This window comes from Anas acuta, chromosome 7 (genome assembly GCF_963932015.1).
Source record: "Anas acuta chromosome 7, bAnaAcu1.1, whole genome shotgun sequence".
In the NCBI taxonomy this organism is placed as follows: Eukaryota; Metazoa; Chordata; class Aves; order Anseriformes; family Anatidae; genus Anas; species Anas acuta.
In genome coordinates, this window is record NC_088985.1 from 29,813,880 (window position 1) to 29,828,814 (window position 14,935).

At 51.0% G+C, this 14,935-nt stretch overlaps 1 protein-coding gene across 3 annotated transcripts in view; it reads right to left on the minus strand.

Moving 5' to 3' along the window:
- Nucleotides 1-466: 466 nt before the first annotated feature.
- Nucleotides 467-14,935, minus strand: part of AFAP1L2 (actin filament associated protein 1 like 2) — a 64,037-nt gene continuing 49,568 nt past the window's right edge. For 2 of the 3 annotated variants that reach the window (XM_068688664.1, XM_068688666.1), the window contains 14 exons: nt 12,337-12,542; nt 11,899-12,078; nt 10,950-11,039; nt 10,558-10,645; nt 10,109-10,213; nt 9,299-9,510; nt 7,528-7,673; nt 7,124-7,235; nt 6,156-6,398; nt 5,888-6,068; nt 5,541-5,708; nt 4,828-5,009; nt 3,355-3,483; nt 467-2,712 (listed from right to left, as the gene is read on the minus strand). In XM_068688664.1, the coding sequence (XP_068544765.1) occupies nt 2,686-2,712; nt 3,355-3,483; nt 4,828-5,009; nt 5,541-5,708; nt 5,888-6,068; nt 6,156-6,398; nt 7,124-7,235; nt 7,528-7,673; nt 9,299-9,510; nt 10,109-10,213; nt 10,558-10,645; nt 10,950-11,039; nt 11,899-12,078; nt 12,337-12,542 (2,069 nt within the window). In that variant the 3' untranslated portion in view covers nt 467-2,685. The remainder of the gene's footprint in view (nt 2,713-3,354; nt 3,484-4,827; nt 5,010-5,540; nt 5,709-5,887; nt 6,069-6,155; nt 6,399-7,123; nt 7,236-7,527; nt 7,674-9,298; nt 9,511-10,108; nt 10,214-10,557; nt 10,646-10,949; nt 11,040-11,898; nt 12,079-12,336; nt 12,543-14,935) is intronic. The other variant, XM_068688665.1, reaches the window with a different exon arrangement.

Consider the following 14,935-nt stretch of genomic DNA (forward strand, 5'->3'; position numbering starts at 1 on the left):
TATTTGTTTCACAAAGGCATCTGGTTTGGCATCTGTGCTGTAAAGACAGGCATCAGCAACTTTCTTTACTAACCCTTTTCCTTCCTTTCCAGCTAAACCCCGTCCTGCTTGTCCCGACAGCGATGGCAGCAGGCACCAGCGCTGCACACAGTTGCTACCTGGTGGTGAGCAGGGGGTAAGGGACTTTTGGTACGTTTTTCCCTTTGTGCTGAGGACTGTGCTCCTGAGGCTGCTGCATGGATTCGTGCAAACTCCGTGCTATTTTTCAGTGGGTGAGCTGTCAGAAAAATGTGGTTGGCAGTGCTGTCACTGTAGAGGACTAAGCTGTTTATTTCAGAGAGAGACTTTGTGGACTGCATAGCCAAGGAACTCTGTAGTACCTAACAGTGTTGGGGTTTGAAGTGCATGAAAGCTACTGGGAAATAGAGCAGGGACAAGGTGTATTACAAATAAATTACACTGGTAATAATATACTCAACATTTTATTATAAAACCCTCTAAAGCGCCACTTTATAGCTCACAGTTACGACAAAGGAAATGCCTTGAGTTAAGAAAACAGTGGGGACACAGAGACATCGTTTAACACTTTTTTGTCTGGGAAACAGGTGTTGCTCAGGACTCGCCTACGTTCACCATCCCCTGGCGGTCCCAGCAAGCCCACCGAAGCTGACGGGGCTGCGGTGTGGGCAGCGGGGCTGCTCCCACCCAGCGCTGTGTGGGTACCGCTGTGAAATGGCTGGACAAGCTCTGGCAGGTGACAGCGGGGTGTAGGGTGAGGGCATGGTGCTGGGTGTGTATTTAGGGGGTGGACGGGGTCTCCTGCCAGCTCATCGTGGGTCAAAACAAAAGCTTTGTGATGGTGGCCGTGGCCTCCTTGTGCTTTGGAGCTGAAAGGCCCCTGGGTCCTGAGCCAGAAGTGGCAGCAGGCGATTTGTGGGAGTTTTTCCCTACATGCAAACCTCGGTGAGGAACAGGGCTGACAGCTGGGGCTGGTGAAACCCTCCTGAGGCCTGGGATTACAAATTCCTCAGTCTGTGCCACAAGGGCATCCTTCTTGTCTCTGGGGTGCCCTGCCCATGTGCTTTGCTGCGCCCAGGCTCTGCGGCAGCAGCAAGCATCCTCCTGCACCCCTTCATCCCACGGCCATCAGGCCTCTGTTCAGGGAGAGGCCTCATTTGGAGCTGGTCTCAGGCCTGTCAAAGGCTTTCAAGGGTTAGGAAGGTACAGCGTTTTGCCTGTCTTTACCCTGGTTCTGGGTGTTGTTTGTCAGCATAGCCACAGGACCCCAGGGACAGCCCAGCCAGGTTGGCAGAGGAGCCAGGCAGCGGTGTCTGCGGGTCTTCAGGTGTGACAGCAGGCCACAAGGGGGAGGAGAAAACAGGTAGGTGAATTTCTGCCCTGTGCTTTCAAATTTTACTGTCTCTAAGCATACCAGTTCCAGGCACCTAACATTGCTCATTAAAAAGCTTGGCCAGAGAGGAGAGGGATGAGCTTTGCAGGCCACAGCACCCAAAGGCTACGTTAAGTTTAATCATCTGGAAATAAGTGTGATAGCACCAAGGCAGCCAGCAGCACACCAGAGACATGGACAAGAACAGATCCAGCACCCTCCTGCACCCATGTGAAGGGTTCCTTTCCCACCAGGAGGTGTCCAGCAGATTGTGCAGCTGCTGCTGTGCTGCAGCCTGCAGGGACCAGAGAGCATCAGCAAAGTGGTGCTTGCAGCCAGGGCAGGAGCACAGGGACACTTTTACCTCTCCTCCCCTTGGAAAGGGCCAGCAACAGGATCCAGCATCCTCATCCAACAGGTAAGCAGGCCTGGGCCTTTGATAAATTGTTAACAAGCCTTCAAATATGATTTACTTTTTCTTTTTTTTTTTTTTTTTCCAGAACAAACTCCTCTGGACACGGTCTGAGAGATCTTCTTTGCCCACAGCCCTTGGTGCCACCAGGCTATAACGTAGCACAAGAAGGTGAGCAGGGATCTTCCTCCGTATTGTAGCAAATCAGCCCTGCTGCAGGCTGGTAGGAAGAAGGCCACAGTGTGATGCATCTGGTCACTGAAAATCTCTGCTGCAGGTGTAGATATGGTTAGTTCTCTGTTACGCTGGGAAGATCCTTCCCGCTGGTGCATGCTTCTCATCTGTGTCACAGCCATCGCTCAGGCCCGGGTACCTCTCCAGGCTGAAGGCTGGATGATCTGCAGCTGAGTGATGACCAGCAGCAACAGGTGAGACTTCAGCTGACCGGGATTTGCTGTAACAGGTCATAAACCACTGGGGTATAAAGAATAGCAGAGGCCTGTCCTGAACCCACTACTGCCACTAATATAGAAACCTTAATAACTCATTGATAAACCTTCAGAGTAGAAATAGACAAAACACCCCTATGTACAGTAACATTCTTGTTTACATTGACTGGGTTAGGAATCTGATGCAAGGATTGCCACTGGTTGTTATTGTTTTAGCTACGTGACGGGACTTGTCTGGAAAGAGCAAGATCGTTTGGGCTAATTGGTATTGGCAGCCGTTGGCTCCGCTGCTGCATCTGAGCAGGTGGAGCGACGCAGAGGAGGCGCGTGGGGTGGGTTGTGTCGCACACCCAACCTCCACCGGCAGGTGATTGAATCCCCTTGTCCATGCCTGGGTAATTCCAGTCTTTAGTCCATCTCTGAGAAACGTCCTTCTAACTAGCGCCCTTCTTCTCCCATTCCTGCCAAAGAGTAAAGGCAAATTAGTCAAAAGGCAAATCTGGCAAGTAGCAGGAGCTGTAATATGCTCAGGAGCAACCTGATTATCTTGTACCCGCAGGCAGGGTCAGGGAGGTCTCTGTTAGAAGCAATACTTTTGTTACAGACTTCCCACTCCAGAAAACAGTGGCACTGCCTGCAAGGGACTGGGCATGTGGGTAGGTAGATGGGGTGAGACATTTAAAAGAAAAACTGAGAAACTCAGCCAGTGCCTTTGTTTCATTAAAAAGACAGGTGGTGGTAAGAAGACAGTAAGAAGACCACATGGAGGCCTCCCAGGTGCTCTGAAGCAGACTGCCTGGTCACCCTCCCTCCTAGTGAAACTTCAAATGCATTTCAGCACAGTTTCAGTGAGAGGAAACCTCTTGTTTACTCCAGGTGCCGCCAGCGCAGTCAGCGTGGCTGGGCTCCAGTTACAGGAGCACACAGCGATGAGCTGAAATCGCAGCTGGGACAAGCCCAGGTGACAAGAGCAGAAGAAAACCAGGCTGCCCTGAGTCCTGCTCAGCGTGCTGCCCAAACACCAGCAGGCCAAACCCCTGCTGGTCTGCTCAGCTGCTGGGACAAGCGAACAGCAGCTACCCCAGGCACAAACCAGCATTTACCTTAGCTTTCTGTAGGACTGTCCCCTTCCCTGTCACCATGACGGACAAAGGCCTGTTTTTCAAAGCCGTTGCTGAGTTGACTGGTGAGCTCTCTGCGCTGTTTCCTGGACTGGCAGTTTTTGTTTGAGTCTGCGATACAAATAGTAGAAATAGGGGTGACCATCACTGTTTTGTGGGAACCATGTCCTCAGGAAGAAATTTAGGGGCCTAAATCTCCCCCCAGAACAACCCTTTGCTTGGCTGGGTGCAGAAGGAGCGCTGGGTCCTGACCTGCATGGCCCTGATGGTGTGGCTCAAGGTCCTACAACAGCCAGCGTCCTGAGTCCCAGCCTCCTTTTAGCAGCATCAGTAAGTTTGCAGATGACACCAAGCTAGGTGCGTGTGTCGATCTGCTCGAGGGTAGGAAGGCTCTGCAGGAGGATCTGGATAGGCTGCACCGATGGGCTGAGGTCAACTGTATGAAGTTCAACAAGGCCAAGTGCCGGGTCCTGCACCTGGGGCGCAATAACCCCAAGCAGAACTACAGGCTGGGAGAGGAATGGTTGGAGAGCTGCCAGGCAGAGAAGGACCTGGGAGTGATGGTGGACAGTCGACTGAATATGAGCCAGCAGTGTGCTCTGGTGGCCAAGAAGGCCAACGGCATCCTGGCTTGTATCAGAAACACTGTGACCAGCAGGGCTAGGGAGGTGATCGTCCCCCTGTACTCGGCTCTGGTGAGGCCGCACCTCGAGTACTGTGTTCAGTTTTGGGCCCCTCGCTACAAGAAGGACATCGAGGTGCTTGAGCGGGTCCAAAGAAGGGCGACGAAGCTGGTGAGGGGCCTGGAGAGCAAGTCCTACGAGGAGCGGCTGAAGGAGCTGGGCTTGTTCAGCCTAGAGAAGAGGAGACTCAGGGGTGACCTTATTGCTCTGTATAAGTACATTAAAGGAGGCTGTAGCGAGGTGGGGGTTGGCCTGTTCTCCCATGTGCCTGGTGACAGGACGAGGGGGAATGGGCTAAAGTTACGCCAGGGGAGTTTTAGGTTAGATGTTAGGAAGAATTTCTTTACTGAAAGGGTTGTGAGGCATTGGAACGGGCTGCCCAGGGAGGTGGTGGAGTCACCATCCCTGGAAGTCTTCAAAAGACGTTTAGATGTAGAGCTTAGGGATATGGTTTAGTGGGGACTGTTAGTGTTAGGTCAGAGGTTGGACTCGATGATCTTGAGGTCTCTTCCAACCTAGAAAATTCTGTGATTCTGTGATTCTGTGGGAGGTATCTCATTGTTTTATTACTCTAGTGTCATATTATTAGAATTTATTTTCATGTTACTGTATTATCATATTACTGTATTACCATATTATATTTTTATATATCACATCATTATAGATAGAGTGTTTTAAAATATGGTGTTACATTATTATTGGTTATGCCATTACGGAGCAGGCTGAGGTGCTGTGCCCACACCCCCACATGCACTGGGGTGCCCCCACCTACCCGGGGCGCTGCATTCTCCAGGTGCGTGGTGTCCACCGTGGTGCCCAGCGTCACGGGGCCGGACTCTGCCTTCTTCAGGTTCTCCTTCACCTCCACCAGGTTCAGCTCCACATCCACCCTTCGGCTCTCCTTTTTCTTGCACTCTTCTTCTATCTCCTTCAGCTTCTGCTCCAGGCTCTTGTCTGCAAAGGGAGGGACAGCTCGGCACCGCGCTTGCTGCCTGGCTCCCAGGGGCTGGCGTGAAGCTGGGGGTCCTTGGTAATTGTGGTGCTGGTGGCTGCAGGGGGAGCCTGCACCCTGAGGGGGAGCAGGGACCAGCCACAAGAGTATGCATCACTCCTGCATGTTTTCCTTATGTCTTTCCCCAGGATGGACCATGGCAGAGTGAGCACTTTCTCCAGTGCATTCTAGGCTATGTGGTTTGGCTCAGAGCACCAGGTCTACCCCCGGAGCTGAGGCAAACCATGCCACTGTGACAGGGCCAGCTTGTCCCTCCTGTGCCGTGAGATAGGAACAGGGTGGCCCAAGCTCCAGCCTTTCCCTGTATTTCAGTACTGACTCCCCTGGCAGCTGGGCTGGTGTTAATGTTCCCATGGTCATGCAGGTGGTGCTGGAGGAGCAAAGCCCCTTCTGGTCCCAGGTTCCTCACCCCTCTCCATCCCCGTGGCCTCATCTTGTCCCATTTCTGCATGCTGCCCCTTGCCCAGCTCTACCTGTGCATCCCACGAGCATCTCCTTCAGCTCCCGCCTCTCCTTGCGCAGCTGGGTGAGCTGAGCTCGGATTTCCTCCTTCTCCTTCTCCAGCCGCTCCTTCTCCTCCGTAAACCGCTTCACCTCCGCCTCTGTCCTGTTCTTGCCCAGCTTGGTCTCCACTGCCGCCACTGAAAACACAAACCACCCAAACCAATTCAGAGAAGGAAAAAGCAGAAGAGAAAACATCTTTGGGTAGTTGCAAACAAAAATGAATGAGACTGGGGAAACTGAGGGGAGGCTCAGCACCAGCTGCAGGACACAGCTCGCACCCGGAGCCCCCCATCCATGCCCCCAGCTCCCCACTCACCAGGCAGGGGCAACTTTGGCCGGTGTGCAGGTGCCAGCTGGGGGCTGCCCACCACTGCTGCAGAGCCCACGGGTGGCTCGGGGGCCGTCTGCAGGAAGGTGACGTTCTGCTGCTGCGCCTGGGCTTTGATGGGGGGCGTCTGGGGCGGCAGCTCTTCGGGCTCCGGCTTCTCAGGCTGTTTCTGGAGCAGAAGGTGGGAAAGGAGGTGAGATGATGTGGTGGGGAGCTGGACCCCTAATGAAGCCTGGCCCCAAACCTGGTTAAATACCTGCTCTGAGGTCTCCATCGCCTTTCCACTGGGCTCAGCAGCGTCCTTAGCCACGGGGGTTGTCTCATCCACGCTGTCAGGAGCAGCCTTGGTGCCAGCCCTCTCTAGAGGTGGCGAGCCGAGGGGTGAGGTCTGGCACGACTTCTTGCCAGTGCAGTGCAGGAAGGACTTCACCGGGGTGAGATCCAGGTACACCCTGTCTTGGTCCCCCTCCAGTTTGCTCTCACTCTTGGGTACTTCTCCCTGCAAAAGGCAAATGTTCCCCTGAAAAGGGCCCGTCTGCTGCAGCCAGCAGCACGAAGTCTCACTGGAGAGCAGCAGCATCTTTGGGCAGTCTGGGATATTTTCCATAAACATATAAGTGAGCTAACGAAATTACAACCCCATTTTCTAAGTAATTCCAGGAATTCAAGGAATATTTTCAGAGTACAGAAAGTTCGCCCACTCCTCCACTCTCCTTCGATAAATCTTTCCAGTGCTTGCAGAAGACTCATATGGGGATCTCACCCTGGTGTAGATATTTAGATATTTATTATATTTATTATATTTATTATATTTATTATATTTATTATATTTATTATATTTATTATATTTAGGATACCAGCCCCCATCTCCCCAGCATGGCCTGGGACAGCAGATCCCTACAACGCCCCACTGGAAACCTCTCACATTCCTTAGTGACTCCTCACCAGCGCCCACTTCTGTCCCTTGCAAAAGCCTGGATTTCCCCGGGGGGCTGGGAATTCCCTTCTCCCCAGGTGCTACCAACTGCATGTGGCTTTGGCAAGCCCTCTCCCTTCCCTGCTGGAGATTCCCCCTGGCTGGGAAATGAGATGCTTCCCTGTGAATCATGGATGCCCCTTGATGCAAGCCACCTGTGACAGTGACCAGGGATGTTTGCTGCAGCAGCAGGAGCCAAACTCGGTCGCAGTGCTCGCTGCAGGCGGGTGTCGTGCTGGGCACCTTACCTCTGGCACATTGGGCAGCTCCACATCGTCGTAGAGCCCCTCCTGCGGCATCCTCCCCCTGGGCAGGTTGTCGATGTAGGCGTTGGGCTCGGAGTATTTCCTCTGCATTAGGCTGTGAACAGGCAGCAGGACACCCTGTCAGGAGGGGCGGCGCACTCTGCGTGGCCACGCTGATAAATTTTGGGGTGTCTGTGCACGCGGTGCCGCACCTCCAGCCCCACTAAGCTGGCTTCCCAAAGGCCACCCGGGTGCATGTCCCCACTCCCGTGACAACAAGTGCTCTCCTGCCTTGCACTGAGCTTTCAAAGAAAGCCCCCGAGCTGCACCCACACCTGAAGCACCCCTCTCCAGCTCGCTCCCCCTCCACCAGCTCCCAGGAGCCCCGCACCACCCCACGGACATACAAGAAGGAGTTCTTTGCAGCGCTCACGATGCAGGAGACTCTGTCAGCATCCACGTAATCATAGGTAAAATCCTCCGGGTCTGTTTTTGAGCCTGACTCGGATAAGAGGAGGCCCAGCCAGTGGCCCATTTCCTCCGAGGACTTCGCCTACGAGGTGACCAGAAAGATGTTATGGGTGGCAACAGCAGCGTCCCTGGACTCCCTTGGCAAGGGAGTTTATAAGCAGTTCTCTGGCTGTGCAAGGAGTGGAGCTTTATTTATTTTAAACCTGAGACCACATTAAAAAAAGAAGGCAGTACCACTCTGTGTATAGACCAACTGGCAAACTGGGGAGCTATATATAGGAATGCAGCTCCTCTCTTCACTCCTGACTAAAATTTGCAGTCTGCATGTTCCTTTCAGTGGTGAACAATTCAGCTGCATTCCAAACTAAGTCTCCATGGCTGGAGATGCTGTCGGGGAGCCAGCTTTGGGAGGAAAGAGTGCATTTTCTATTTTGCACCAGCAGAGTGCAGTAACATGATTTCCAAACACCAGATGTGCAAGGAGACACAAGCACAGCAAAGAGCCTGCGAGTTCCTTATGCCAGAGCCCCAAATCCTGTCTGCACAGGGAAGAAGGGAACGGGAGAGCTTAAAGCATGGTCAGGGAAGAACATCAAAGGGAGCCCCCAGCTATAACATGGCCAGAACCAAATTCCCAGATGCAACGAACAGCCTGACATTTTGCAAAATTAAGTGCTGAATATTGTGCCTGGAAGTCAGCTCTAGCAAATAGCATTATATACTTCCCAGTAGTGGATGATTTCTCCCTGGAGCATGATGTGGGCTGACACAGATATCATTTGCTTTGATTTGAGGCATTAGAGCAGTAAGTACAAAGTAAAATTCAGGGCAAGTGAATCCCAAACTGGAAAGCATATTTTAAGCTTCCAATCTGTTTTATTTAGCACAGACTTCCCAGTGCCTGGGAAGCCAGCCAGCCAGTCTGTACATTGAGGCTGGTGGCCCAACAAAATGCAGTTTCTTCCATTCACAAAATGTAAATGCTCCCAGCACCTTTTCTTCACATCTGTAATTAGGCAAAATGTCTTGGACATAGACATAACCTGGATCAGAGGCTAAGCAAAAACACCTAAAAACTTCACGGCAGGCACTCAAAGTCAGTTGTTTAGCTATAAATATTCCACCCACTGGAAAAATACAGGAAATTGCTCACATTGTCCACCTCCTACCATAATCAGGCTGTCGTCAGAGAGAACTAAGATTAGAGATAAGCAGCCTAGATGCAGGCAAAGGAAAGTAGCAGATGGAGACAAATTCACTTGCGCTTTCAGAGGCAGATCTGTGATCGGTTTACTTAGGATGCACTCATGACCCACGGCTTTGGGACTCTCTGTTTTCAGAAGATAAAGTTCATAGAATCACAGAATGGTTTGGGTGGGAAGGGACCTTAAAGATCATCTAATTCCACCCCTCTGCCATGGGCAGGGATGCCACTCACTAGATCAGGTTGGCAAAGCCCCGTCTAACCTGGCTTTGAACACCTCCAGCATCAGAGGCAGCCTGGAGTACCAGGCGGGCAGGACACCTTCTAGGTGACTGTGGTCTGGTAAACCAAAGTCCAATGCTTCAGCCTCTGTTTGCTGAAGTGAAGTCTTCTCTAAAGGACCTTTAAAACATTTAGCTTCTGTGCACTGAGAGGTTTTAGGCCTGCTAAGACACCCAAACCGACCATTTAAAGATGAATGAGCTTGGAGATACACAGCCTACCTCCAGAATGAGCCGTTCCTCCCCATTGTGCAGGATGCGGAAGGAGTAGAGATGATCAGGGCTTGGATCCGGGATAATTTCACAACCCACCAAACTCAGGGGCTGCTGAGCCAGTTTGCTTCGGTTCTTGTCCTGGTAGAAATGGAGGTGACCATCTTTTATCTGACACCAGCGGGACTTCCACTGGCTGTTCACAAACACGTTCAGGTAACCTGCAAGCAAGCACAGGTTATTGGGTCATATTTTGTACCACACGGGGCAGGGGTGAATCAAAAGTCATTTCTGTGCATGGGGAGTAAGTCAGTTCTGAGTTCACCACAAAAAGCCACAGGCAATGATGAAGAGCAGAAACACAAAGATGAGTGGTCCTGAACCAGACAAAACAGGATGAACGGGTGAAAATCGGTTCAAAATGGGACCCTTAAAATTAAAAAAATTCAAAAATTCAAATTAGGCTTGGAGCAGCAAGCTGACTACAGACACCTGGGCAAAGTTGGTCCCAAATGATAATTCCAGTTGACCCACACAACCTCCTCCCTGTTGAATCCCACGTGTGTCTGGTATTATCTGCCCTTGCTCTTGAGTCACCCTGTGAGCTATGGCCTGCCCTTGTAAGCACCACAGTCACCTTAACATGAGGAGGCACCATAATCTGTGTGGATTTATTGGCACGGACCACGTGGACAGTGGCTTTTTTGCCTCCCAATGCATGCACACTGCAGACCATGATGCCTGGTGCTCACCCCGCACTGCACACCAGGGTCCAGCCCTGAGACAAGTCCCTGCAGAGGAGTTTGTGCTGCCACTTACTTGAGGTCTCCAGGGATCGCTCTGGGCTATCCATGGAGTTGGATTTTTTCCTCCCAAGATTCATCAGGTTGCTTAGTTTTAGGCCTGTTGTGCCTTTCTTCTTAACTACCAGAAACAAACAAACAAAAAAGTCACTTAGGCTGCATTTATGCCAGCTAAAACCATCCCAAAGCGACTTGCCCGGATTCATGCAGGATCTCTGTGGCAGGGCAGGGCCTCACACCCAGATTTCTCAAGCCCTAGCGAAACACAGTAACTACTGAGAAATCCCAGTGTTCACCTGCCTATTCATTATGGAATGAAAAGCAATGAAATCAAGTTCTCAGTTAGTGAATTTACAGGTGGTTGTCACCCTGCATTGGGTCAGTTTGGGTTGGCAGCAGACTGAGAAGCCACAGAAACCCTCACTGCACACAAAGTTTCCCCTCATTCCCAGGGTGAGTTTTTACCATCTTTTGTCGTCTCAGCTGTCTCTGGGTGCCCCTCTGTGCTGCTCCCACTCTCTGAGGCTGCAGAGTACCTCTCAGAGAGCTCCACCTGCCAACAAGCACCAGACATCAGCTATGCAGACACATACAACCCGCTGCGTCACAGGGAATTTCCCCCCTGGCTGCTCCCCTGTATGGAGGGGAGCTCATGGCTGGGTCAGTTTTGAGGGAAAGATGTGGCAAGAAAGTTCAGATTGTTCCATTAATGCTCCTTTTTAGCAGACCAGGTGGTGGGTTACGTTTGTATCCACCTCTGCTCAGACACAATTAATGTACCTACAACTGCTATTTATTAAAAGAATAGGGTGGAGAAGTCATCCCCCTATTCCTCCTCTCCTTGGGGCAAGGTGTACCTTTGGGTAAGTGAGGCGCTGTGAGTCTGGGATGTACTGGTTGCCTTCACTGCCTCCTTCGCACTGCAGACCGCTGGTCTCCTGGATTACCTGTGCAGAAGACAAAGCCACAGCTGGTGAGTACAGCGCAGAAACAGGACCGATGCTACTCCCCACAACCACAGACAGGCAAAAACAGGACATCCTGCTAGACCCCCAGAGTCCCTCCTGTTCCAGGTCAGCCAGGGAGCCCTGGTGCTGCCCCAGGCTCTGCAGAGGCTCCCTCTTCTGCTGCCATCCCAAGGCAAGGGATGCATTGCCCCCTGTCCTCAGCCACTTCACGCTGGGCACTCTCCCCCCACACACTCCTGCTGTGGTGGCTGGGCTGCGAGGTGCTCTGTGGCCTCCCGCACACAGGAGGCGGTGGGTTGCTCCAGGAAGAAGCTAACCCAGACATGAAAATGAAGTGGTCTATTTGTATATGGGCTTGCAGGGAGGAAGGAGCCAGAGCACGCGAGAACAGGATGGAAATCAGATATGGTCTTGTTGGGATTCAGAGACGTTCGTCTCTGGAAGATGTACAGCCCTGTGCAGGAGCACGAAGCACGTAGCACTCTCACATTTCTTTCTTACCTTCCCTCTGCATTTCTGAGGAGTCAAGACAATAATGCTAGAGGGCCCTTCCGAAAGGCTTTCCCTGGTTACCTGTCCCTCCCTCCCCGTGTTCACACCTGCCTCACTGAGGCAGGCGCTCCTGCAGCACCAACACCACCCATCAGCATGGGGAGAAGCAGGGGCTGAGCCACACCACATGCATGGAGGGAAGCTGGAGGGAAGTGAGGAGCTTCCCCCTTGGCACACAGGGCTCCCGATGGGCTGGTATGCCAGGCACTGCAGCCTGAAGGAAATGCTCAGGGACCTGCCTTCCCTGGCAGATGAAGACCTGGGCAACCCCAGGGATGTCACTGACCCTGAGCCACTGCTCTGCCTGGTCTTTACTCTGCAGCCCCAGCACGATGACATCAGCATTCATGGGGATGATCTTCAGCTTGTGCTCTTTCTTCCTCACTTGCTTTTCCTTGTGAATGACGGTGCAGCCCAGCAAGTTCACATCCAGCTGAGGGTTGTGGTCTTTGGAGCTCTTGTAGCACTGGGAAAGGAAGATGGACAAGTGAGAGACAAGAGGAGCCTTCCCTTTTGCTTGCTGGCATGAGCTCACCACTAGAAGTGGCTCCGTGCAACCTCATGCATTAAGTGCACTGAACACAAGAAGGTTTAGGACCTACAAGGATGCCACGTCTATGTATGCAGACTACACACAGGTCATCTCTATGCATATGTCTATACACCTATGGTGTAAATAGGTTGGTTTAGGTTGTTGTAGGCAGCCAGCAGAGGATATACGCACCAGCAGCCTGGTGTCCTTGATGACACACAGCTGTTTCGCCCACTGCCCCAGCCACTTCTTCCTCCATAGAAACGCACAGATACGGGCGTCCTTCATCAGCTCGATGGTGGCCTCTGTGGATGGCCACTGGTGGGTTGCTGACTTGCCTTTGCTGCTCTCTTCTTCATCGTAAGATTCATAGGAGCTGCTGACGGCTTCACCATCTTCTAAAACAAAAGCAAAGCTTTGTCAGTAAGTATATCCCTCGGACAGCTCTGGGCCTATTGCTTGCCACAGCCATGCTCAGCCATGCAAAAGCTGCAAGCATAGGGATGTGTCTTTTGAACAACTCCTGCAGAGGATAATCAACAGGAAAATGACCCTCACAGATCTTTTCTTTTTTCTTTTTTTCTTCCTAGCCCAATATTAATCTAATTGAAATGTTTTGAGTCTAATAGCCTCAGTTAGCAAACACTCAAAAGACACATCTCGGTTGACCACAAGTTTGAGAACATTCCCCTAGATGTTTTCTGATGCTTTCTGCCTTTTTTTTTTTTTTTCCTGCCAAGATGCTTTCTCTGCTTTCCACTTCAAGCCAAATAAAAATTTTAAGGCAACAGCAAGCTATAATCACCCCTTGTTCTCTGAATGTCAAAAGTAAGAATGGTATTTGCAAAGCCATGCAACAAGCAAGGATCTGTTGTATTGGAGATGTCATGCCACTTTCCCTCTCCGGGCTAACAGATCTAAGGGACATCAAGGGGCTTTGAAGTAACACACTGTTGCAGCAGCAAGAATTAGTCATAAGTGGCAGCGGTAAATAGTAACAAGCATATTTTTCATGTTCATTCTTGAACTGATTGCTACTTTATTAGGGTAAGCTGGGATTTTCAATGCTCGGCTCTAATGGGAGGCGATAGGAGTTTTCAGCTGATAGCAGCAGCTGGCCATTGGCGTCAGATTCATCAGAAACAACAAAAATGTTCCTGATGGCTGCAGGGGAATTTGCAGTGCTTTGATGGTGTCTACAGTACAGCTCTTATTCATGAGGAACCGGATCCCCATCACTGCTACGTAAGCTCGCATGGCAAGATGGCAAGATTTGGGCACCATCTGCGTAGAGTTTGACATTCTTATCTGATCAAACTGAGAAAGGTCATCAAGTTTCCCTCACCAGAATTTAATCTAATTTAGATTCTCATCAAATCTCAATATCCACATAAAAGTAACATTGTTGGATTGGTGTAAAATAAGAGAGGAAAAGCATCAGGAGCTTCATTGAAGAGCGTTTCTTAGCTTGGGTTTGTTTTTAAAATAAAAGGAACTGAGATGAAGAAACAAAGCTACAGCCTTACCCCCAGCCTCCTCCAGTGAAATCTCACTCTACAACATCCCTCAAGTGGTCAGCACAAAGCTGCCCCAATTTAACCAACTTAATAAAATAAAATAAAATAAAATAAAATAAAATAAAATAAAATAAAATAAAATAAAATAAAAAAGACTGCCTTTCAACGTCTTTGAATACTGCTGGCACACACTCCTGGCTCACCATCTCCAGACCCTCCTGGCCTGGCAGCACTGCTGTGGCCTCCTGATGGAAAGGTGTTTTCCAGGATGTGTTTCCAGCTGGCAAACTGGGACAAGCCCTGCTTGGGTGACTTGTGCTAACACTGTAATTACCCCTAGAGCTCACTCCATCCCAAGGCAGACAGCTCGGGCACTTCAATACAAGGTCTTTGCCTACTGGCAGCTTCAGCTAAGACCAAAGTTTTATCCTCTTGTTGAAGTGGCATCAGTGGCAGCCTCCTAGATTCAGAAAATTAGACACCAACACACAGCAGAGATGCTCTGATGGCAAGTTTTGAAAAACCAGAGTGTGTTTTTCCCCATTTCTTCTCTTACAAGGATTCAGAGCTATTCAACTCCCCTCCTCCAGTTCTGCTGAGATTTCCAGTCTCTCCTGTGCCAAAATAACACCTGCAAGCTACTTTTGACCCAGACAGAATTATGAAACCAAACCACCCCAGAGGCTTTCCGCCATGCCCTTATCTAGACCCAGCTCTGCCTTCCTGTTTGGTCTTCCCACGGCTGCCTGGGCTGCCCATCGATACAGCGATGCAGGGAGCTCCGACCACCCTTCATGCACGTAACGGGCAGTGCCGGGGGGAAGCATTTGATTGCCTTGGCTAAATATGAGGTTTCAAAGAAAAATAATAATAAAGGAAAAGCACTTTGGGGTTAAAAGCATGCCATACCCATCGTTATTGTGGCATAAATAACACCCTCAGTAACCTGCAACCCTGGCCTGGGTCCAGCCGCAGCAAGCCTACCAAAAAGACCTGCACAGTCAAAAGCAAAGAGAAAGGGAAACAAAGAGAGAAAGCCACAGATAAGAAAATGCAAAGAACAAGGGCAACAGCCTGGCTCGGGTCCCGCTCCCCCCTCTGCCGGTGAGGCTGCCCCATCCCCTGCATCAGCTTCCAACAGGGACAAGGGGCCTGGGGAGCTTGCAACCAGCCCCCTCCAGCAAGGGGATTCCCCTTCAGAAAGGATCATCATCATCAGAATTAAAACCAGCGAAGGCAGACGAGCTGGCTCAGTTGCAGTAATCGTTGCTCAG